Source organism: Hypomesus transpacificus, chromosome 15 (genome assembly GCF_021917145.1).
Source record: "Hypomesus transpacificus isolate Combined female chromosome 15, fHypTra1, whole genome shotgun sequence".
In the NCBI taxonomy this organism is placed as follows: Eukaryota; Metazoa; Chordata; class Actinopteri; order Osmeriformes; family Osmeridae; genus Hypomesus; species Hypomesus transpacificus.
The window spans coordinates 9256956-9279999 of NC_061074.1; the positions used below are offsets into that span (position 1 = coordinate 9256956).

At 50.6% G+C, this 23044-nt stretch overlaps 1 protein-coding gene across 4 annotated transcripts in view; it reads right to left on the minus strand.

Moving 5' to 3' along the window:
- Nucleotides 1–430: 430 nt before the first annotated feature.
- Nucleotides 431–23044, minus strand: part of fat3a (FAT atypical cadherin 3a) — a 76272-nt gene continuing 53658 nt past the window's right edge. For 2 of the 4 annotated variants that reach the window (XM_047035329.1, XM_047035333.1), the window contains exons 12-30: nt 18735–18931; nt 17010–17163; nt 16682–16915; nt 15479–15865; nt 15127–15341; nt 13991–14128; nt 13680–13823; nt 13363–13560; nt 12476–13280; nt 12229–12360; nt 11774–11928; nt 11267–11512; nt 10898–11144; nt 8715–8868; nt 7112–7809; nt 6512–6625; nt 3242–3301; nt 2287–2322; nt 431–1187 (exon numbers count right to left, since the gene is read on the minus strand). In XM_047035329.1, the coding sequence (XP_046891285.1) occupies nt 466–1187; nt 2287–2322; nt 3242–3301; nt 6512–6625; nt 7112–7809; nt 8715–8868; nt 10898–11144; nt 11267–11512; nt 11774–11928; nt 12229–12360; nt 12476–13280; nt 13363–13560; nt 13680–13823; nt 13991–14128; nt 15127–15341; nt 15479–15865; nt 16682–16915; nt 17010–17163; nt 18735–18931 (5036 nt within the window). In that variant the 3' untranslated portion in view covers nt 431–465. The remainder of the gene's footprint in view (nt 1188–2286; nt 2323–3241; nt 3302–6511; nt 6626–7111; nt 7810–8714; nt 8869–10897; nt 11145–11266; nt 11513–11773; nt 11929–12228; nt 12361–12475; nt 13281–13362; nt 13561–13679; nt 13824–13990; nt 14129–15126; nt 15342–15478; nt 15866–16681; nt 16916–17009; nt 17164–18734; nt 18932–23044) is intronic. The other 2 variants (XM_047035330.1, XM_047035331.1) reach the window with 2 other exon arrangements.

Here is a 23044-nt window from a genome sequence, read left to right on the forward strand (position 1 = left end):
ACATTTTCAGGCCCGTTTTGTGCGTACACAATGTGTATAAATGAGACCCCAGATGATTTTCTTGGAATATGGACACAGGCAGGTTTGATTGCACTAGTATTGTCATCCCTTTCATCCTGATACTGGATTCATACTGTCTCACATTCTGTACAAGCTCTGGGCAGGTTAGGGTTGTAGAGAGTTCAGTGTGCTTGACCTGGAGGTGGGGGGTATTAGATAAGGGGGTGATTGTCCTTGTTTTCTACCTTCACTTTAACATTCTGTATCTTTATCCTCTTGTCCATTGTAACTTCTTTATGTCTGAAGGTTCATCTCCAGAAGGTTCTCTTCTCATCCTGGCTGTTCACTTACTTCTCTGCTCTCTTATCTCGAGTACTACCTGCTTCCCCGTCACTCTCCCCCCCACACCCCCGCTCTCTCCCCCCTCCTCTTCCCCAGTGTCTCCTCGACAGGGTCACGGTGAGGCTACACCTCGGTCTGCTGCTGCGTCTCCATGGTGACGATGTCACCGCGGCGCAGCTGTGTCTCCATGGTGACGGTGTCACCGCGGCGCAGCGGCATCTCCATGGTGACGGTATTGCCACGGTGCGTGTCATCCAGGCTGTCCAGGTCGCTGCTCGCAGAGTCATCCAGCACCGGCGTGGAGGCGTCGGAGGCCGACCAGGCTCCGCCCGACAGCCTCAAAGAGCCCTCCCCCTCCCCCACGCTGCCCGCGGGCACCCCCCCCCCTGCCAGAGGTGGGCTGAACTCCTCCCCCCCCTGGGGAGGTTGGTGGGGGGGCAGGTACTGGCTGGGGTGGAAGTGTGGACGTGCCATGTGGACGCCTCTCCCGCTCAGGGTGCTCTGGGTGGAGGGGGTCTGGGAGGGGGTCTGGGAGGGGGGCTGGGCAGGGGGCAGCGTGTCGTAGGGGGGCTCCTGGTAGTCCTCCCCCAGGGGCAGGGGCGGGGGCATCTGGTCCTGGCCCAGGAAGTCCTCCTCGTGAGGGGGGGGGTAGTCGCTGTCAATGTCGTAGCCCCCCAGGTAGTAATCAGTCTCCAGCTCCCGGCTGCTGCCCCCCAACTGGGCCGACCCAGGGCCCTGGCCCCCCGGGGCCGCCTGGCCCCCCGGGGCCCCCTCGTGGGTGGGCAGCTCCTGGATGTCAGGAAGCCGTGTGCTGGGCATCCAGTCAGACGTGTCCCAGTGGTATGCTGTGGAACCAGGACACAGCCAGCATGAGACAGGAACCATAACACAGCCAGCAGGTTCCATCACACGTCTATGGACAGCTACACCAGCACAAAAAAACTGAGTTCAGAGAGCTTGTTAGCTTTATTCTGGAGGTTACACAACATGCAGGATGAGGTCTGGTCGAGGTCAGGGGTCATGCCAGGCTTCCAGAGGTCATGGGGACATGATTCACAGCTGGACAGAGTTGCATACATCGTGATGATGACAGACATGCAGCAACGCTCAGGATTAGCAACCTCCTGTCACTGAGTCACAGCTAGTCACATGACACATCACATGACATCACACGACACATCACAGAGGCTGCAGGCTACAAACGTGGCAAAACACAAGAGGAGCGGTGGAGGATGGTGGTCCTGGTTGCCGTAGGGAACGGAGGGTTTCGCCCCGTCAACTGCAGCATCCCAGAATGCATTGCTGTCAACGCCACCGACACTGTCTGACAGGTGGATGCATGCTGCAGGTGGGAGAGGGACATGCGATGAGAGAGAGATGTAGTTAGAAAGAGGGGGATTGGAGACAAAAGAAAGGAGAGGAGAAGAGAGAAGAAGAGAGAGACAGAAAGAGTGAAAAGAAGAGAAAGGGAGACAAAAATGGAAAGGAGAGAGATAGGTAGAGACAGAGAGAGGGGAAGAGAGAGGAAGGGGAAGGGAGAGAGAGGGGGAGAGAGAGAGGGGAAGGGAGAGAGAGGGGGGGAGAAAGAAAGAGAGGGGAAGAGAGAGAGAGAGGGGGAGAGAGAGAGGAAGAGAGAGAGGGGGAGAGAGAGAGGAAGAGAGGGGGGGAGAGGGGAAGGAAGAGAGAGGGGGGGGGGGAGAGAGGGGAAGAGAGGGGAAGAGAGAGAGAGGGAGAGAGAGAGGGGAAGGGAGAGAGAGGGGGGGAGAAAGAAAGAGAGGGGAAGAGAGAGAGAGAGGGGGAGAGAGAGAGGAAGAGAGAGAGGGGGAGAGAGAGAGGAAGAGAGGGGGGGAGAGGGGAAGGAAGAGAGAGGGGGGGGGGGGAGAGAGGGGAAGAGAGAGAGAGGGAGAGAGGGGAAGAGAGAGAGACATGTACAGAGAGAGTCACCTCTATTGTAGCTCTGACCTTGGTCCATGACTGACACTGTCAGGTGGGAGGAAACAGGAGAAGAGAAAGCTTAAGAGTGTGTGGTGTGTGTGTGTGTGCATGCCGGAAGGACAGAGTGAGGTGCCAGACAGGTGCTGGCTTCCTGAAAGACTGAGTGTGTTTGTGTGTGTGTTTGAGAATGAGTGAGTGTGTGTGAGTGTGTGTGAGTTCTAACTACTCCGTCTACACACACTATCACACTCTCGCTCACACATGCACGCACACACTCTATCACACAATGTAGTGCAAGAATGGACTACACTGAACGGAGGAATGGTCCATGCATCCTAAACAGCTTTGTGTTTATAATGTTTATAATGTGTGTGTGTATCCAGCAAGACGTGTAGCCCTCATCCCCCCCTCCTCCCCTCCCCCCTCCATCATCCTCCCCCTCCTCCCTCCATCAGCCTCCCCTCCTCCCCTCCTCCCCTCCTCCCTCCATCATCCTCCCCCTCTTCCCTCCTCTCTGTTCATCCTGTTTTATCTCTCCTGGAACCCCATTGGATCTCTCCTGCAGCTGTGTGTGTGTTAGTGTGTTTTAGTGTGAGTGCCTTGTGTGTATGTGTGTGAGTGTTAGGGTGTGTGTATGTGTCAGTGTGACATGCCTGGTTCAGCCCTGACCTTTCTGCCCACTGTGTGTGTCACAGAGATCACTGCATCCTCTCTGGACCAATAACATCACAGAGGACCAGAGGAACAACTCCCGGCCAAATGCCTTCCTAGTGTGAGTGTGTGAGTGTGTGTGAGTGTGTGTGAGTGTGTGTGTGTGTGTGTGAGAGAGAAACTGAAGCTTAATCAGCCATTTCCTTCTGTCAAAGAAGAGGCACAAAACGAGAGAGAGAAAAGTAGAGAGATCTAGAGAGAGGAATAGAGAGAGGTAGAAAGAGAAGTAGCGAGAGAGGATGGAACATGGTACCTTCGTTTTCGATCGTGTCGACAGCATCATTGACCAGTCGAATGACGGTAACTATGGAGGCTTGAAGAGGAGACATGAGACAGTCAGACAGCTGCTCACTCCTATTGGTCAGGCTGGTCATACGGTCTCTCCTATTGGTCAGGCTGGTCATAAACTCTCTCCTATTGTTCAGGCTGGTCATAGGCTCTCTCCTATTTGTCAGGCTGGTTATAGGCTCTCTCTTATTGGTCAAGGCTGGGCTGTCATCTCTGATATGATCATGACTTGGAGGAACTCAAAGGCTCTGTCATGTTTAAACTGTGATTGAACTCTTTACATGGAGCAGCTGTTTCAGTACTAAGTCACCTGAACCACAGCCTTGGGTAAAGAACACACAACTGTGAAATAATACAAATAAAACACCAGGGGGTATTCCATCAACGTCGCTATTGAAAGCCGCGCTTGCAAAAAAAAAGCTTACCTAGCTTAGGTAAACGTCAACTTAGACTTAAGCCTCAAGCCGTTCCACTAACAGGCAATGCTAATTCAAACCTCAATAAGCTTACACTGCGCGATCACACAGAGAACCGAAGCAGGCCAGATCAGGCGGTCGTCGAAAATAAGAGTTATATCGCAAAAAGGGTAAACCAGCAAAGCGGTGTTCTTTTTCAGCAGTGTAACTGGATTTTTGAGTTATCCCGAATATTTGCAATAATGCCAATATTAACAGTGAAACGATGAAACGATCTAGAAAAACATTTTTGATGGTTTAAATTCGTAAATTGTAGGCCTACCAAATCTACTTAACATAACTAATGTTCATTTAGGCCTACTGATAATTAGCGTAATTTGATGAACTGCCTGAAACCATTCTGACAGTAATCACTGGCCGATATTCTCAACAGGAGGCTGAGAATAATAACCAAAAAAAGAACGCTGCAGCAATTGAAAATTCTAGTTGGAGGTTATGTATACATTTAAGACAAGGTTTGGACTTGATGTGGGCTAATAATGTTTTTGTCTTTACATATTGAACAAAATGTGTATATCACTTCAAAATAACTTTGCCACACACATTAACTGATGGGCTAAATGCTGAGCTTTAAAATACTGAAATAAGTATTATTGCACAGATCCAGCACCGACTTTCAGATCAGAAGGTAACCCAAACTGTAGTACACTCTGCTTGGCAGAACAGTCATTCAAAATTGCTCATCATGACTAAGAATATATATGTATTTTTTTACGCATGCATTTTTAATCCAAATCCAATTATTATACTTTAAACAATAAAATACTTAATTCAATTGAATAAAAAGTCTCCTTGATTCTTTGTGTTTCAAGATGACCTGGAAAACTGATGGAAATATTCAGGTGCCGTTTTGGAGCAAGTATACCCTTCTTATTTCCTGGCATAGTTGCCTTTGCTAAACCTTTCTAAGTCACCAACCCTGTTCAACAATGTCCCACATGCAAAGACACACAGAGATGCAGACAGACTGAACAGTGGTCAAGGCTTGGCCACAGTGAGTTTGCTTCCTTGCGTGTGATTCCAGCAGGCTACATAGTCTAGGCCTACAGTACCTACATAGACTGCAGTCTACTACCCACATTTCTAATACTATAGTCTACTACTCTACTTTCTACAAAGGATGGTAGGCTGCTGTTATGTGTTCATTGCCATCCTTAAGTGTTGTTTAAGTGTTTTTCTATACTGTATGTATATATATATATATATATGTTTTAAGGAAGACAATAAAATCGATCTAGATAAACTATGCTGGACCTGCTGAACCTATACCGCTTCCACAGATACTGGTCAGGGAAGCATTACTTCAGTCTCTGAAGACCCTTGGGGCTGGTGGGATAAACACTCTTTGTATAATCTGAGCACTTTCATCGACAGGGTTGAAGAACAGATACGCCATCATTGACTATACTTGTCAAAACCCATTGCTTATTTTAGGCCTTATTGTATGTCAATTAACCAATGGCTTTTGAAAACAGTGAAAGTGACATTATTTGTTAACTTGTTTATTTAAATTAATACATTCTTTGGAGATTAAGTTAACACGTAAATTAATTCATGCTGGGTCAAAAAGTCTGCACTTCTGTTTCCAAACACGGACGGAACAAAAATGCTTTGCGGGCTGGAATTCACTTGAATGAACTGTCTTTTGCCATTCTGTATCAGCATGTTTAAAATGATTTGCAAGACATCCTAATTTAGCTCGACTTTTAGACTGACACGGAGCAGGTTAGTTCAGAAGTATAAGTTACCTTGGTTACTTAGCTGGATCTAGAATAAGCCACCTGAATGGAACGGAACTCTCGCTGAAGTGAGCCTGGCTTTTCCTTAATCTACGTTAATGGAACACCCCCCAGGAAAATAGGATTTCCACAGATGACCCAGTGATACCCGGAGACAGCAGAGCTAAATTCTGCTTAGACCTGTGACCATGGATACAGAATGGAAGTGGCATCGATGTTGGCATGGCAACATGGATGTGGGCATGGCTGGCAGGATGTGGTAACCCCAGCTATGTACGGTTGTTATGGTGACAATGCAGATTGGAAAATAAGAAGCAGCAGACAGACATTTAACTCCAAACCAAAACAGACAAACTGACACGACCACAACAACAACAACAACATCATCACCACAGTGTGGCTGACCATGTGTCAGATATTGTCAAATCAGCAGCTTTTTAGACATCAACAGCCACATTTTATGGAAACAAATTAAAATAATTGTAATAACTATGAAAACACCCCAGCTCTTTCAAGCGATGTGACTTGAGCACAGCAACACAACACCAGCAGGATGAAACATTCAGCTAGCAGCAGTTTGAGGAACCAGCTGATGAATCTACCATGGTGCTGATGAGGATGTAGCTAGGCTAACGAGGCTAATAAGGCTAACTAGGCTAACAATGCTAGCTAGGTTAGAGAGGCTAACTAAGATAGCTAGGCTTACAAGGTTAGCTAGGCTATTGAGAATAATAGTTCTACGACTGGATAACTCATCTAACATGCAGGCTGATTCAAAACTACAGGACATACAATATGCTTCTACATTATACTTACATATCCTACACTTACCTATCCTACACTTACATATCCTTCACTTACATATCCTACACTTGGATATACTACACTGCAACATAGCTCCACTGTGCCTGGTGACAACATCCTGTGACGTGTCTACATGTCTGGCGTCCATGGTGATGGCTGCCATGGTGGCGGCTACAGCGCTGAGCTGGATGATGGGGAGAAGAGGGCAGGTCTTACCGTTGTCATCGCAGGAGTCGGACTGAAAGGAGCTCAATGATTGGACCTCGGAGCTGCTTCCTTTGTTGCTCCCGGAGAAACAGGTGACCTCGTCGCCCATGTCCACCATCTTACCTGTCAGGGGTCAGGGAAGGGCATCATGTTAGACTGGAGGAGGTTAACAATGATTCAACTGAGTGGCAAGATTGACCAAGACTGTATGTCTACAAGAGACTGGCTGGCAACAGTGGTTGGCTGAGGGACTGCGTTTGTGTGTGCGTGCATAATGCATGAACTACGCTAGGCCACAGAGAGAGAAATTCAGGGGGAAAGCTTGTCAATACCTTGAGTCTTTGTTATAGCACAATATACACACACCCAGCTTTGACTTAGGCAGAAAAGGCTGCTTGGCAGCAAACACACACCCACACCTAAACATGTGAAGCCAACCAGCTTGTCTAATTAGTAGAAAGAACTTGTTAACCAGGAGATGATTCTGTGTAATATGAATATGGATGTGCTGCTGACAACACTGCACATCCTGGAAAACAAGATGGTTTATAAGACACACACACACACAGTGTGTCAGGATAAGAAGATCACACACTGCATCTCTCTCACCCTCATCGTCCCAAGGGCTCTTGCGGAGAGAGTCACAGTCAGATCGGCATGGCGACACGGGCGGCATGTTGGGTGCTACGCTGCACACCACCACGCCCCTGCGCCCGCCACTGCCCAGTATCCGTGGCGACTCAGGGTGGAAGGTGGTCATCTCGGTCAGCTCCGCCCCCCGCCCATCCGCCATCTTGTCCAGTGTGGAGCGTGGGTCGCCCTGGAAACACGGCGTGTACGCCATCGGCCTGACGGGCACCTGGGGGGGCCCCCCGACCCCCAGCCCTGGCCCCAGCCCCGCCTCTGCGTACAAGTTGAGGCTGTCGGCCGGAGAGCAGCGCAGTGCTGAGAACTGCAGCCCGTTAGCCTTGTTGAGCAGGGCGGCCGTGGCCGGGTCCTGCACCAGGGACAGGTTGTTACGGGAGTAGTTCTTCTGGAACACTTTCTTCCTCAGCGCAATGAAGAGGACGATCAGGACGATGATGACAAGCAGCACGGCAGCCAGGCCAATGAGCTCCTCCTTCCCCAGCAGGGCGTGGCCAGCCTGCATGTCGGGCACCACCACGGGCCGCAGCCCGCAGCGCTGCCCCACAAAGCCCAGGGAGCAGTTACAGTAGAAGGATCCGCGAGTGTTCACACACACCCCACCATTCTCACACTCCCCCTCCGGAGAGCCCCGCTCACACTCGTTCACATCCTCCTGGCATCTGGGGAGAGGGAGGGTGGGGGGAGGAGAGTTAGAGAGGGAGGGGGAGAGAGAGGGATGAAGGGAGTTGGAGGAGAGTTAGGGAGGGGGCAGGGAGGGAAGGATAAAGGGAGGAGGGGATGGAGGGAATTGGAGTTAGAGATAGGGAGTAGAAGGAGACATCAGACCATCTTCTGTCTTCAGACAACAGCGTCTCACAACACAAACGAAAGAGTCAGAAACAGCAAGGCGAGAGAGGGGAGAGAGGAAGGGGAGAGTTAGAGGGAGACAAGAGATAGAGGGAGGGAGACGATAGACAGGGAGAACGAAAGACAGAGAGAGATGGAAAGAGAGAGAGGGAGGCAAAGAGAGGGAGGCAGAGAGAGAGACGGAGGCAGAGAGAGGGAGGGAGAGAGAAGGAGGCAGAGAGAAATTGAAAGAGAGAGGGAGGCAGAGAGAGATGAGTGTGTGTGAATATATATATATATATATGTATTCATATATATAACAGTGAGAATAGCAACAATCAGAATGAAGTGGCTCTAGTTCTGAGACGCAGGAAGTAGCTCACACTGCCACCTCCTGAGCGCAACAGGAATCACAGCAGCACAGGACAGGGTCAGAAAAACCCGGACGGACGGATGGGCAGGAAGGAGATAGAAAGATAGGTAGATAGAAAGATAGGTAGATAGAAAGATACGTAGATAGAAAGATAGGTAGATAGAAAGATAGGTAGATAGAAAGATAGGTAGATAGAAAGATAGGTAGATAGAAAGATAGGTAGATAGAAAGATACGTAGATAGAAAGATAGATAGATGGATTGAGAGATATTGGTACAGAAAGATAAAACTAAAATACATAAATGAGTAGATAGATATCCAGACAGACAGATATGTATATATATATATATGTAGATAGATCCGTACGTCAACCCTCTGAAGCCTCGTCTACAGCCACACAGGAAGGCATTGCCGAGGGCTTTACACACGCCGCTGTTCTGACACGGATTGGGAATGCATGCCGTCACCTCTGTCTCACAGCGCCCACCGGTGTACTGGAGGCTGCAACTACACGCAAAACCTGGGAGAGGGAGAGCACATGGAAGAAAAAAGAGAGAAGAGAAGAAAGGGAGAGGACAGGGAGGAAGAGAGAAGGAGGGAGAGAGGTGGAGGAAGAGAGGGTGAGAAGAGAGGGAGAAGACAGGGAGGAAGAGAGAAGGGAGAGAGGGGGAGGGAGAAAGGGAGGGAGGTGGAGGAAGAGAGGGTAAGAAGAGAGGGAGAGGGAGGGAGAGAGAGAGGGGAGAAGGCGAAAGAAGAAAGATGGTGAGAGAAGAGACAGGAGGAGAGGATAAATGAAGTGCTCAGGATAAAGGAGACATGTGGTACTGGGACAGAGCTTAGAGGCACACACACATTTGAGACACAGCACACATACTATCACACACACTTCATTCAAAACACACACTTTATCACACACACACACAGACACACTTTATCACAAACATGCAGGAGTGTGTTCATGTGTGCACATGCATTGTTTTGGTTTTTGGCAGCGTTGCCGTGGAGACTTGGCAGGGGTGAGAGCCAGCCTGCCAGCCCGAACACAAACACACACCTCTGGGAAATCACTCTGGTACACACACACACGCAGGCTCACAACACTTACATTCCAGCTCACACAAACACACACGCACAGTAGGGAAATCACCTTGGCAAACGAGGGAAATGCCATTGTGTTTATCAGAGTGAGCTTACACACACACACACACACACACACACAAAGCCCCAGATAACCTTTAGACAGAAGTCAGGCGTGACAACAGTAATAACAGGGGGTATCACAGCATGAGTGGCATGACAACAGTAATAACAGGGGGTATCAGAGCATGAGTGTGTGTGTTTGTTTGTGAGATTTGACAACAGGAAATATGATGAGTCTGTAGAGGTCGATGATGGGGGATAGGAAACAGGGGCTGAAAACGTAACATACGTTCTTAAAATAAGGCGAGAGATAAGAGAGATGGAAAGAGCAGAGAAGGGGACCTGAGTGGTAATGACACATTAATGAGTTCATCTGAGATGTTGGACAGGGAGACCCCTGTCTCTGGAGAGGTAACCATGACACCAGGGTTGCCAGCTGGCACACGGAACATGGCACAGCACCATGGTTACCAGCAATCAATGACTTCCTCCTCCATCCCTCACAGAGACTGTACCGTCCTGGGAGACTGGTCACAGACCTCATCAGATCCAGGTGTGTGTGAGACTGGTCACAGACCTCATCAGATCCAGGTGTGTGTGAGACTGGTCACAGACCTCATCAGATCCAGGTGTGTGTGAGACTGGTCACAGACCTCATCAGATCCAGGTGTGTGTGAGACTGGTCACAGACCTCATCAGATACAGGTGTGTGTGAGACTGGTCACAGACCTCTCAGATACAGGTGTGTGGGAGACTGGTCACAGACCTCTCAGATACAGGTGTGTGTGAGCGTGTGCGTGTGCGAGTCTGTTCATCAGAGATGGCAGTAAATATACTCATGTTTAAAAGGACTCTGGTAAATGTTTTTAAATGTTTTTTCCCCAAACACACAGAAAGGAGAGGACAGAGAAGCCTAATACAGAAAGATTAGAGCAGAGCAGAGCGCAATAGAGTACAGTAGAGTCCTCATCAAGTGATGCAAACTTTTAGTTGGAAAATATTTGTAGCTAAATATTTTTTCAACCTTTTAAAACTTTTTATTTTAAATCGTTATTTGTTTAAATGTATTATTTTCGAAACTTAAAAAAAAGTTTTGTCTCCCCACACAAAAAGGGTTCAAGTTGTTCTAGTCCCCCCCAAATAAGCACAAATGAATTCAACCTTTCTAAGTTTTTTCCCCACACATACAGTGAAAGCAGAGATTCTTCTTGTTGCCTTCTGCTTTGCTCCATGGTAGCTTCGTAGACTAGCTTATGTTTGTTGTGCGATATAGCCAGGAAATGAAAAAATGAGTGTGTGTAAGTGTGTGAATGAGTGTGTGTGTGTGCGTGTGTCTCCTCTTGAACAACGAGGAGGAAGTGAGAGAATTCCAGTGCCCAATCCCCTACAGCTTCTGTTCCAGCACTCACCACCAGAGGGCAGGCTGGTGCAGGTGGCCCCATTGAGGCAGGGCAGGGCGAGGCAGGCGTCGGGGTAGAGGTAGCAGCCAAGCCTCAGCTCCGTCAGACCCACCACCTCGGCGTAGCGGCTGCGCTTGTTGTGCAGCGGCAGCTGGTTGTTGTTGAGCACCACTGAGTCCAGGCAGCCCTGGAAGCCATCCAGCACCATGGGCCCCTTTTTACTGTCCAGCAGGCTGCCGGGGTTGGGGGGCTGCACCTGGACACACACACACAGGAAGGGAGACGTCAGCTGGATTTGTAACTGTAGATCCCCACTAGAGGGTGCTGTGGTGTTATAACAGCTGATGCTTATGAGGATGAAACGTCAGTCACGCCCACCTGGGCTCCAAAGTAGATGGCCCCGTCAGGGCCGAGAGGCAGCATGCGTGGGGGTCCGCGGCGTCGCTCCACGTAGCTGTCGTCCAGAGCCAGGCTGGTGAAGTTGGGGTTCAGCTCCAGGGACACGGAGTGCCACTTGCCATCGTTGACGGGCCGCCCTGAGATGCCCAGAGCTCCCAAGGCACTGCCAGGGACGCCAGGGACGCTGCCGCAGTCCAGCTGGAACCACAGCCTTCCCTCCTCCAGCTGGGGGAGGAGCCATGGAGAGGGGGGGGGGGGGGGGTTACAGAGTCAGTTATGTCCTTTGTAAAAGAAACAGTTGTGAACGGTCATTACAGTTTAGTTCAACAGAAAAACAGGTTACAAACAAACAGATGAGTAGTGCAGAAACATAAGCGTCTGAAGTCCATGTGTGTGTGTGGTGTTTGTGTGTGTGTGTGAGGTGTGTGTGAGGAGTGTGTGTGTGTATGTAGGGTGTGTCTACGAGGAGTATATGTGTGTGTGTACCTTGAGCAGGGTGCAGGGGTCAGAGTGTGTGTACATGATGATTCCTCGGCTCTGCAGGGTTCTGATTCGAAGCTCCAGCTTCATCTCTCCTCTGAGGCCGTCTGAAACCTGGTACTTTATATAGCTGTTCCCTGAGAAGCTGAGAGACGCTTGGCCTGCCCACACACACACACACACACACACACACACACACACACACACACACAGGATACAGTCACAAGAGTCCCTACACACAGTATTTTCCTAAGAATAGAGGTAAACATAGACTAGAAACATACACACACACACCATACCTGCATACAAACACACCCCAAGAAGAAGAAACCTGTATTGATCATACTATCACACACACACACACACATGCAGATTGAGGCAACACCCACACCCACACACACACCCCCACACCCACACCCACACCCCCACACACAGAGAGAGGGTCTGTGCTCCACACTCACCTGCACACTCCCCCAGCTTCCCAGCAGGGCACTGGCAGACGTAGGGCCCAGCAGTGCCCCCGGAGGCCACGCACTGCATGTCCCCGGGGCAGGTCTGCCCCTCACACAGCCCTGAGGGGGGGCAGCTGGAGTCTGTGTGGGGGGGGGGGTTACTGAGATGTTACTATGTGTGTGATGTGTGTGTGAGGAGTGTGTGAGGTGTGTGTGAGGTGTGTGTGAGGTGTGTGTGAGGTGTGTCTTGAAGTACCTGTGCAGGAGCAGTGGGCGGAGCGGTGGAAGCGAGGAGACACGAAGCTGATCCTGGGGGTGGAGTAGACCACCAGGTGGTGTGAGTCGAGCTGGATGCTCTGCTCACAGCGCCCCCCCCTGCAGTCCAGGCCGGAGCAGTTCTTCTCCAGGATGGCCGACACCCTGAGCAGGTGCTCCAGGCTCCTCCTGCCAGCGCTCAGCTTCTGCGTCAGGTACGCCGCCTGGTAGAACCCTCCCTCTGCCGTCTCCACGGCGACCAGCAGGTCCAGCTGCTGCGTCCCGCTCACGGGCTGCAGACTGAGCACGTGCAGCTCGTCCCTCTTCCCCTGCGTCTCCGCGGCGACCCGCAGCACCCGGACGACAGCGTCGAGGTGCGTGGCGACAAAGTGGTGTGGCGCGGCGCTCTCAAAGCGCACAGTCACCGCCTGGCGCAACATCTCCAGGGACGCCTGCCGCACGTGCACGCTCACGGGCACGCTCACGGTGAAGCGTCCGTCTGTCACCGTGGCGTTGAGGGCGTAGCGTCCTGCGTCCAGCCCGCTCAGGGCGATGATGCGGCCGTCACGGGGGCTGATCTTGAAGAGGCTGCGCTGGGCTGGGGGGGCGTGGCCAAACACCAGCGCGTCATACGGGTCGGCGTCGGTGGCATGGAGCTGACCTATGACCCCGCCTGGGAACTCATCCTCCATGGTGACAATGCTGATCTCCAGGGGCAACGCCACGGGCCTGTGCAGACTCTCCTCTATGACACGCACCGTTACCGTGGACGACGACGACATGCGAGGCTTCCCAGAATCCTTCACCTGCACGCAGGGACAGCTCAGCATGGCGGGACCAATCACAATAGCTACAGGGTAAAGCTGGCCAATCAGAAGGTTTCCTCACCTGGACCATGATGACGTACTCCGTGGCGAGCTCTCTCCTGAACACCTGATTGGCTACCAGAGTCCCGTCGCGCTCCAATAGGAACTCTCCGCCCTCGTTGCCAGACAGGATATGGAACTCAAACGGAGGACCATTGTGAGCGGAGTCCTGGTCGGTGACGGACAGCTGGAGGATGCTGGTGCCAATAGCCTTGTTCTCCTGGAGAGGAGAGAGGAGGAGGACGAGAGGAGAGGAGGAGGAGAAACAGGAGATCAACATTTATAGATTTGTTGAGGTTTTTAAAAGTGTGTTCACTGAACCCCCGGGGTTCCCCTCACCTGGATGACGGTGGTGAGGTTGGCCGGGCTGAAGGTGGGCGGGTTGTCGTTGATGTCGGAGACGTCGATGTTGACCGTGACAGTGGAGAACATGGGGGGGGAGCCTCCATCCTGGGCTCTGACTGAGAGAGAGTACCCTGACACCTGGGGAGCAAGCACACAAAACTAACTTCTGACTTGCCCATGAGAAACCACATTAAAGCAGGGTAGGTAATGTTGTTGAGAAGCACTTTTTGTCATATTTGCTTAAATAAACTAAGCTACCAATAAATCTAAAGGTTTATTGTGTGTAACCTGTGTGTGTGTCTCACCATCTCTCGGTCCAGCTGCTTGTTGATCTTCAGGAGGCCAGTGGCAGGGTTTATGTAGAAGTGTTTGTCTCGGTCTCCACTAATGATGGAGTACTCCACCTCCCCATTCACCTGGCTGTCCACATCCTCTGCTGTCAGCTGCACACACACACACACACAGGTTATACACACACACACACAGGTTTTACACACACACAGGTTACATACACACACACAGGTTATACACACACACACAGGTCAAATATATATATATATATATATTTTTTTTTTTAAAGTGCGTGGGGAAAACACATTTAAAAAAAACTTTGGAAAGGTTAAATGTTTGAAAGAACTAGAACCTTTTTTGTGTTCTAGTTTTGAGGTTTAAGAAATTAAGTTTTGAAAGGTTGAAACATTTTAAAAGAAAGTTTCAAAAGGTTGAAAAAGTATTTTGGAAAGAAAGTTTCCAACAAAAGGTTTTCATCATTGATGAGTACTTGATAAGGACTCTACTGTACTCTACTTCATTGTGCTTGCTTTGCTCTGCTTGAATCTACTATGTTTTAGGTTTCTCTATTCTCCTCTCCTCTATATGAGGGAAATGTTCGAATTTGTCTGTGTCAAAAAGGATTCCTGGCAAATGCACAAATGCGTCTATAATATATTTTTGGTTTCATGTATTAATATGATGTGAGGTCCAGTTACCAGTGTGACACTAAAACAGGTGGTAGTCATGGTTACTTTTTCCTGAAGAATATGTCAGAGCCCACACTTCTTTGTTTGACTAGTCAGTACTTTTACCGTCTTTTTAACCATGAGTATCTGTTCTTCTACCTGAGTGGAGGATGTGTGGACTGTACCATCTCTGATGTGTGGACTGTACCATCTCTGCTGTGTGGACTGTACCATCTCTGATGTGTGGACTGTACCATCTCTGCTGTGTGGACTGTACCATCTCTGCTGTGTGGACTGTACCATCTCTGATGTGTGGACTGTACCATCTCTGCTGTGTGGACTGTACCATCTCTGCTGTGTGGACTGTACCATCTCTGATGTGTGGACTGTACCATCTCTGCTGTGTGGACTGTACCATCTCTGCTGTGTGGACTGTACCATCTCTGCTGTGTGGACTGTACCATCTCTGCTGCGTGGCTCACCTTGACGACGGGCTCCCCTATAGCGGCATCCTCTGCTACCACAGCAGCATAGGCATCCCGGCTGAACATGGGGGCGTTGTCGTTGACATCCGTTACATTGATGTTCACCGTGGTGACGGCGCTGAGGGGCGGAGTCCCGCCGTCTGTGGCCTCGAGAGTCAGGAAGTAGTCTTTACAGGTCTCATAGTCCAGACGGCTGGACACCAGCACGGCTCCTGGGGGGGGAGAGGAGGGGTTAAAGAGGGCGTCAACAGACCAACTCTACGTCCTTCCCTCCCAACCCTTCATGTGAGCATATCATCCTCCCTCACCCTTCCTCACTGCACCCCTCTCCCCTCTCCGCTCTCCTCACCAGTCAGAGGGTGGATGTGGAACTTCCCGTGCTCGTTCCCTGAGCGGATGCTGTATGTGATCTCTGCATTGGTGCCGATGTCCTTGCTGGCGGCGTGCACTCTGAGCACCTCCTCCCCCAGGGCCGCGTCCTCCGCCACGCTGGCCAGCGCGTCACGACGCCAGAACACTGGGGGGTTGTCGTTGATGTCTAGCACCGTCACGGTCACGTTGGCCAGCGAGGAGAGGCGCGGCGAGCCCTGGTCGGAGGCCCGCACCGTGATCAGGTAGGACGGCTGCTGCTCGCGGTCCAGGGAACGCTCCAGAACCACAATGCCTGTCGTCTGGTCAATGGAGAAGCTGCCCCCTGCAGAGTCAGCCAGGGAGTACAGCACCCTGCGACTGGAGCCTGGGGGGGGAGGAGGAGGAAGAGAAAGTGGTTAAGGTTGAGATACAGGCAGGATGAGCCACAAACCTCTACCAGAGAGAGAGGAGCAGGAAAAGAAGAGCAGAAAGGGAGACAGAGGAGCAGGCAGAGAGGAGCAGGAAGAGAGAGAGAGGAGCAGGAAGAGAGAGAGAGCAGCAGGAAGAGAGGAGCAGGAAGAGAGAGAGAGGAGCAGGAAGAGAGGAGCAGGAAGAGAGAGAGAGGAGCAGGCAGAGAGAGAGAGGAGAAGGAAGAGAGAGAGAGGAGCAGGAAGAGAGGAGCAGGAAGAGAGAGAGAGGAGCAGGAAGAGAGGAGCAGGAAGAGAGAGAGAGGAGCAGGAAGAGAGGAGCAGGAAGAGAGAGAGAGGAGCAGGAAGAGAGAGAGAGCAGCAGGAAGAGAGGAGCAGGCAGAGAGAGAGAGGAGCAGGAAGAGAGGAGCAGGAAGAGAGGAGCAGGAAGAGAGGAGCAGGAAGAGAGAGAGAGGAGCAGGAAGAGAGAGAGAGGAGCAGGAAGAGAGAGGAGCAGGAAGAGAGGAGCAGGAAGAGAGGAGCAGGAAGAGAGGAGCAGGAAGAGAGAGAGAGCAGCAGGAAGAGAGAGAGAGGAGCAGGAAGAGAGAGAGAGGAGCAGGAAGAGAGGATCAGGAAGAGAGAGAGAGGAGCAGGAAGAGAGAGAGAGGAGCAGGAAGAGAGAGAGAGGAGCAGGAAGAGAGGATCAGGAAGAGAGAGAGAGGAGCAGGAAGAGAGAGAGAGGAGCAGGAAGAGAGGATCAGGAAGAGAGAGAGAGGAGCAGGAAGTGGTCTCACCCTCGTCGGGGTCGCTGGCCTGGATGCGTGTGAGCAGGGCTTTGGGTGCTGTGTGTTCGTACACGCTGGCTGTGTACAGCGGCAGGGAGAACACGGGGGCGTGATCGTTCACGTCCTGCAGGGTGAGCTGCACCACAGACCGGCACCACAGACCACCCCCGTCTGTTGCCTGGGCAACCAGCCGGTATACCGGGGTCTTCTCCCGGTCTAGAGGGGCCGCGGTCTGGATCTCACCTGGACACACACACACGTTACATACACACCATATATACACACACACACCACCACATACACACTGGTGTCTGGGTGTAACAGCAGAGAGGGTTACCGGTGTCAGGGTCCATAGTGAAGTCCAGGGCCCCTGGGCCCTGCAGGGAGTACTGCAGCCAGGAGTGGAGCCCCAGATCTGGGTCAGACGCCCCCACCTTCACCACCACCCGGCCCAGCGCCACGTCCTCCAGCAGCAAAGCAGTGTACAGCGCCTGCACACACACAGGGAAAACACACACAGTTAAAACACACAGGGCCTCATGTACGTACTAGAGCTGTCAAACGATTAAAATATTTAATCGCGATTAATCGCATTAATGTCATAGTTAACTCGCGATTAATCGCGATTAATCGCACATTTTTATCTATTGTAAATGTCCCTTGATTTCTTTTTCATCCATTCTTTTTTCAAATGTTAATGCTTTTCTCAACATGGAAAAGTGGTTAGGATTTCGTGCAAATGTTTTTTTTAAATTGAAAACAACATTGCAATCGCCTGGCTTTGACGAGAGGGCGGAGAATTCGCATCAGCTGTGTGCTGCGATGATAGCTCACCACGACGTGCTGCGATGATAGCTCAGTTCACAACGACAGAACACACTGATCACTTTGGTCTTGTCAATGGAACCATTTGGCAACCTTTTAAAAGTAAGCTTTCCATTCAGAATCTTATTGGCATCCATTTTGGTGTCTGGCACTGGCAATCAACTCAAAACGTAACGTTAGCCTACTACCAGAGAATGTCTAATCCGTATAGGGGCTCTGCTACTACTCTTTAGCCGGCTCGCAAGCCCAAACAAGTGTGTGGCGTGCCTGTTGTTTTGATTCCGGTCTAGCTAGATCCGGTGTGGTATTGTAGTTTTTCTAACGTCAGTAGTTGTTGCAACAGAATGTGAAAAAAACAAAGTTTGCTTGGTCAAAAAGAGCGTTAATCGCGCGATAAAAAAATTGACGCCGTTAATTTGGGTTTGCGTTAACGCCGTTAATTTAATCACGCAATTGAATGGGCCTCCTTCTCTCTTTCTATCATGGATCAGCCACCGAAGTCAAAACAGCGATGACTGTTTGAAATGATCCTGATGCCAATATTTGTAATGTAGCTAGGAGTTTAACAACTGCTGTAATGGAATGTGAACGCTGAGTTGGAGATTCAATGTAATCTTTGATTTCTTCAAGTAACTGTAATATTGCATGGCTGCTTAATCTGTACCGCTTAATGATTTTGTGTTCATTCAACTCAAAAGGTGTGATCCTTGTGGCAAAAATCCTTTGGCCTTTGTCTTCGTCTTGCTCGGGTTACAACTGCCATTTCACCAGGAGGCATATGCGCATCCTGGTTTAAGCCGGCTTTTAAAAAGCGGAGAATTTTCACCGCAAAATAGAGGTGCACTTTTACAGGCAGTTTTTGTACATACCGCCGAATACATAACTAGGCGCACTTTACGCATCCCCTCCCATCTCTTTATGGGAAACTCCCACTTTCCCCTTGACTCTCCCGTGAATGCATATGCATGACACGGAAAAGCGCAATTTGCCATTTTCAGTTCCCGCGACAGGCAGTCTGCGCTTTTACCTCAGTGCGGCATGTTTGTACATACCTCGCCATGCTTTTACACGCACATTGCGAAACAAATGCGCCTGAAGTGGCACAAAAGCGTTAGAATATGGGGCCCACAGTGTGGGTGAGTGAATGTGTTGTATGAGATGCATGCATGTGTGTGTGTGTGTGTGTGTTGTATGAGATGCATGCATGCATGTGTGTGTGTGTGTAGGACAAACTGACCTGGTCACAAATGGGACTGTTGTCATTGGCGTCTGTCACCGCCACCTCCACCGTTGCCCTGGTGACGAAGAGTCCGTCGCTAGCGGTTACGTTAAGTGTGTAGAGGTCCTGCTCCTCGCGGTCCAGGGGTCTCTTCACGTACATCTTCCACTCCCCCTGCACCTGGCCCAGCGCAAACACTCCCCGCGGGTTCCCTCCTGAAGACACACAGCATCAGTAATGACCCTGACCTCTGACCTCTCACACTGACCTGAAAACCAGGGTCTTTACACTACATTGTAACTACAGCGTATGTGCGTTCAACTGCAAACATTTGAACGCCACATCCCCCTACAGCAGCACTGAGACCAGAACAAACCTGCTCACACACTTCAGACTGCTGTGTGTGTGTGTGTGTGCATATGTACATAGGGAGCCATTAAGCAACTTCAATAAGGGCCCTTCACCAACAGCTTCTTCACTGCTCCATCACTAATGACTCAAACATGTAGAAACACACAGGGCCTCATTTATCAAGCCGTTTGCGCCTGTTTCCAGGCGTTAATTGTTCGCAAAGACTGTCTGACTTAACGATGCGGGCTATTTACAAACAGGGCGCACTTGGGTAAAATCGCAGATTGCCTGCCACATGAGCAAGAACAGGCAAGTTGCGCTTTCAATATGCGTTCCGGGAGAGTCATGGGGAAAGTGGGAAGGTCGTGGGGAAAGTGGGAGGGTCATGGGGAAAGTGGGAGGGTCGTGGGGAAAGTGGGAGGGTCGTGGGGAAAGTGGGAGGGTCGTGGGGAAAGTGGGAGGGTCGTGGGGAAAATGGGAGGGTCGTGGGGAAAGTGGGAGGGTCGTGGGGAAAGTGGGAGGGTCGTGGGGAACGTGGGAGGGTCGTGGGGAAAGTGGGAGGGTCATGGGGAAAGTGGGAGGGTCATGGGGAAAGTGGGAGGGTCATGGGGAAAGTGGGAGGGTCATGGGGAACGTGGGAGGGTCGTGGGGAAAGTGGGAGGGTCTCAGCCCACATTGCTGCAGTCTTCCGGTCGTGTAGATTCACCCTCTACAACATCCGGATGATCAGTAGATACCTGTCTGAGCACTCCACCCAGCTGCTTGTTCAAGCACTGGTCCTCTCCAAATTGGACTACTGCAACTCGCTGCTCGCTGGTCTTCCAGCATGTGCAATCTGCCCTCTTCAGAGGATTCAGAACGCAGCGGCCCGCCTGGTCTACAATCTACCCAGACGCTCCCATGTTACCCCGCTCTTCATCTCTCTCCACTGGTTACCCATCAATGCCCGTATCAGATTCAAGACCTGGTACTGACCTTCCGAGCAGTGAACGGAACTGCACCCGACTACATCAAGTCTCTCCTGCAGCCTAACACCCCCCACCCGTCACCTACGATCTTCTTCAGACAACCGCCTGGTGGTCCCACCGTTCAAGACCGCCCGGTCCCAACACAAGCTCTTTTCCTGCCTGCCCCCCCCCCAATGGTGGAACCAGCTCCCCACCTCCATCAGGGACACTGACTGTCTCCCCACCTTCAAGAAAAGGCTCAAGACGCACTTGTTCCGGGAGTACAACGGCACTTAGGATGCTTGATTGGACCTGATGTTAGTTTCCTCCAGGATAAGACTCATATTGAGAGACTTGCTCTTGTAGGTTAGTTATAACGAAGTTAACTCTTGAACTCTTATACTCGCTGTGAAATATTTTACTGTTGATTGTTCTTCTACAGGTAAAGTCTTGCACTTTTTGGGGTTCATGTTGTTTTAATTTGTAACTTGTATAACTGCATGCTCTTATGGGTCTTCCCTTTGGCACTTGTTTGGTTTTTCACAATGTATGCTTCATGTTTTGGATGCTTGCAATGTTTGGGACTACCTCGTTGTTATGATCAGTGACCTATGCTCTTTTGTAAAGCTCTCTCTTGGAAGTCGCTTTGGATAAAAGCGTCTGCTAAAAGCATAAATGTAAATGTAATGTCAAAGTAAATGTCTTGGGGAAAGTGGGAGTTCCAAACAGAAAGGTGGGAGGATACGCGTAAAGTGCACCTAATTATATATTACACTGTATTTACAAAGACTGCCAGTAAGTAGGGATGCGTCAATCTGATCGGTGCCGATCCATATTGGCCGACAGTCCCATTATTGGTTTTGATCGGCGTTCTCAAAACGGCCGATCAAACATGGCCGATCAGATGACATAAAATCTGCGAGAACTACTATCAGAGACGTTTCAATAAACGTTATATAGGCATTTCAAGCCGCCAGTGGTAAGAAATTATTCTTTAACCTTTAGATGCGTAAATATTTCCGACGCTTCCACCAGAGTTATTTTTCCACAACGGAAGCTAGCTAGCTTTATATAGCTTCCGTTACCTAATAACATAGCATAATACCCTAGCAATGCTACTACCTGCTAGTGTTACTTGTTAGCCTCCTAATTGTAAATTTTGAAGCCATACTATATCGTTTGTCATAGTTTTTGTCTATCGGGAAATAGTCGGTTGTGCGTCGTTACTCTGTGAGACCCGCATTCGAACGAAAACAGTCACGGACAGCCACTGCTCTTTGGAAGGCCAATAAAGACCGCTTTCCTGCTCTTGCACAAGCAACACGAGTCTTCCTCTCCGGACTTTGTACAAGTGTAGATAGGGAGTGACTTTTCAGCACAGCAGGACATATTTTAGATGAGAAGAGGAACAGGTTGACTCCTAAAAATGCTGATATGCTTATATTTATCAAGACAAATCTGCCAGTGATCCTGCTTAATCAGAAGTAAGGTTTGATTACTCTAGTATGCCCCCTCTCCGAGTGAGTGCGTGCGTGAAGTGAGTGAAGTGAGAAAGTGAATGAAGTATGTGAGTGAGTGAGACACTATACAGATAGAAATACGTTTAGTTTGTTCCGCTACAGAACATCATCAACACTTAATAATTCATGAGCTTGTTCTCCTTGCGTGTTTGTTATCACGTTCAATTATGAAACTTTTATGTGGACTAGATGGATGAATTCTGGAAGACCAGGCATGGGAGCTGTCTCGATGGCTGGTCGAGAGGCAGAGCGATTTGCTGCCGAAAGCGACATCAACACCCCCACATCTTCCAGGAGTTTAATAAACCCAGGATGTCGAAGAGAGAGAGAGGAACTGCTCACAAAACAACGCAGGACTGAACTCAATAACAAAATAAAACAGCCAAGATGAAGTATGTGCCGCCAGCTATTACATGAAATCACGTGTTATTTGGTGTGGGATGTTAGGGCCTGTTCCGACTTGAGTGTTTTCATCAAGTATGAGTGTATCTGAATTTCCACTTTTTTCTAAAATCTAATCAAATTGTATTTGTGTAGCCCCACAAGCCATATCACAGAGCGCTTCACAGATGCCCACAGATCAGCACTGATCTGTGCATAGCTCATTAACGTACCGTGGGGTGGTAGATCTCCCAAACCCTTCATCATCTCTCCCCCCAGTCTCTCCTGCTCCCCCCAGTCTCTCCTGCACCCCCCATCATCTCTCCTGCTCCCCCCAGTCTCTCCTGCACCCCCCATCATCTCTCCTGCTCCCCCCAGTCTCTCTCCTGCTCCCCCATCATCTCTCCTGCTCCCCCCATCATCTCTCCTGCTCCCCCCAGTCTCTCTCCTGCTCCCCCATCATCTCTCCTGCTCCCCCCAGTCTCTCTCCTGCTCCCCCCATCATCTCTCCTGCTCCCCTCAGTCTCTCTCCTGCTCCCCCATCATCTCTCCTGCTCCCCCCATCATCTCTCTTGCTCCCCCCATCATCTCTCCTGCTCCCCCCAGTCTCTCCTGCACCCCCCATCATCTCTCCTGCTCCCCCCAGTCTCTCTCCTGCTCCCCCATCATCTCTCCTGCTCCCCCCATCATCTCTCCTGCTCCCCCCAGTCTCTCTCCTGCTCCCCCCATCATCTCTCCTGCTCCCCCCATCATCTCTCCTGCTCCCCCCAGTCTCTCTCCTGCTCCCCCCATCATCTCTCCTGCTCCCCCCATCATCTCTCCTGCTCCCCCCATCATCTCTCCTGCTCCCCCCAGTCTCTCCTGCTCCCCCCAGTCTCTCCTGCTCCCCCCATCATCTCTCCTGCTCCCCCCATCATCTCTCCTGCTCCCCCCAGTCTCTCCTGCTCCCCCCATCATCTCTCCTGCTCCGCCCATCCTCTCTCCTGCTCCCCCCCATCATCTCTCCTGCTCCCCCCATCATCTCTCCTGCTCCCCCCAGTCTCTCCTGCTCCCCCCATCATCTCTCCTGCTCCCCCCATCATCTCTCCTGCTCCCCCCAGTCTCTCCTGCTCCCCCCATCATCTCTCCT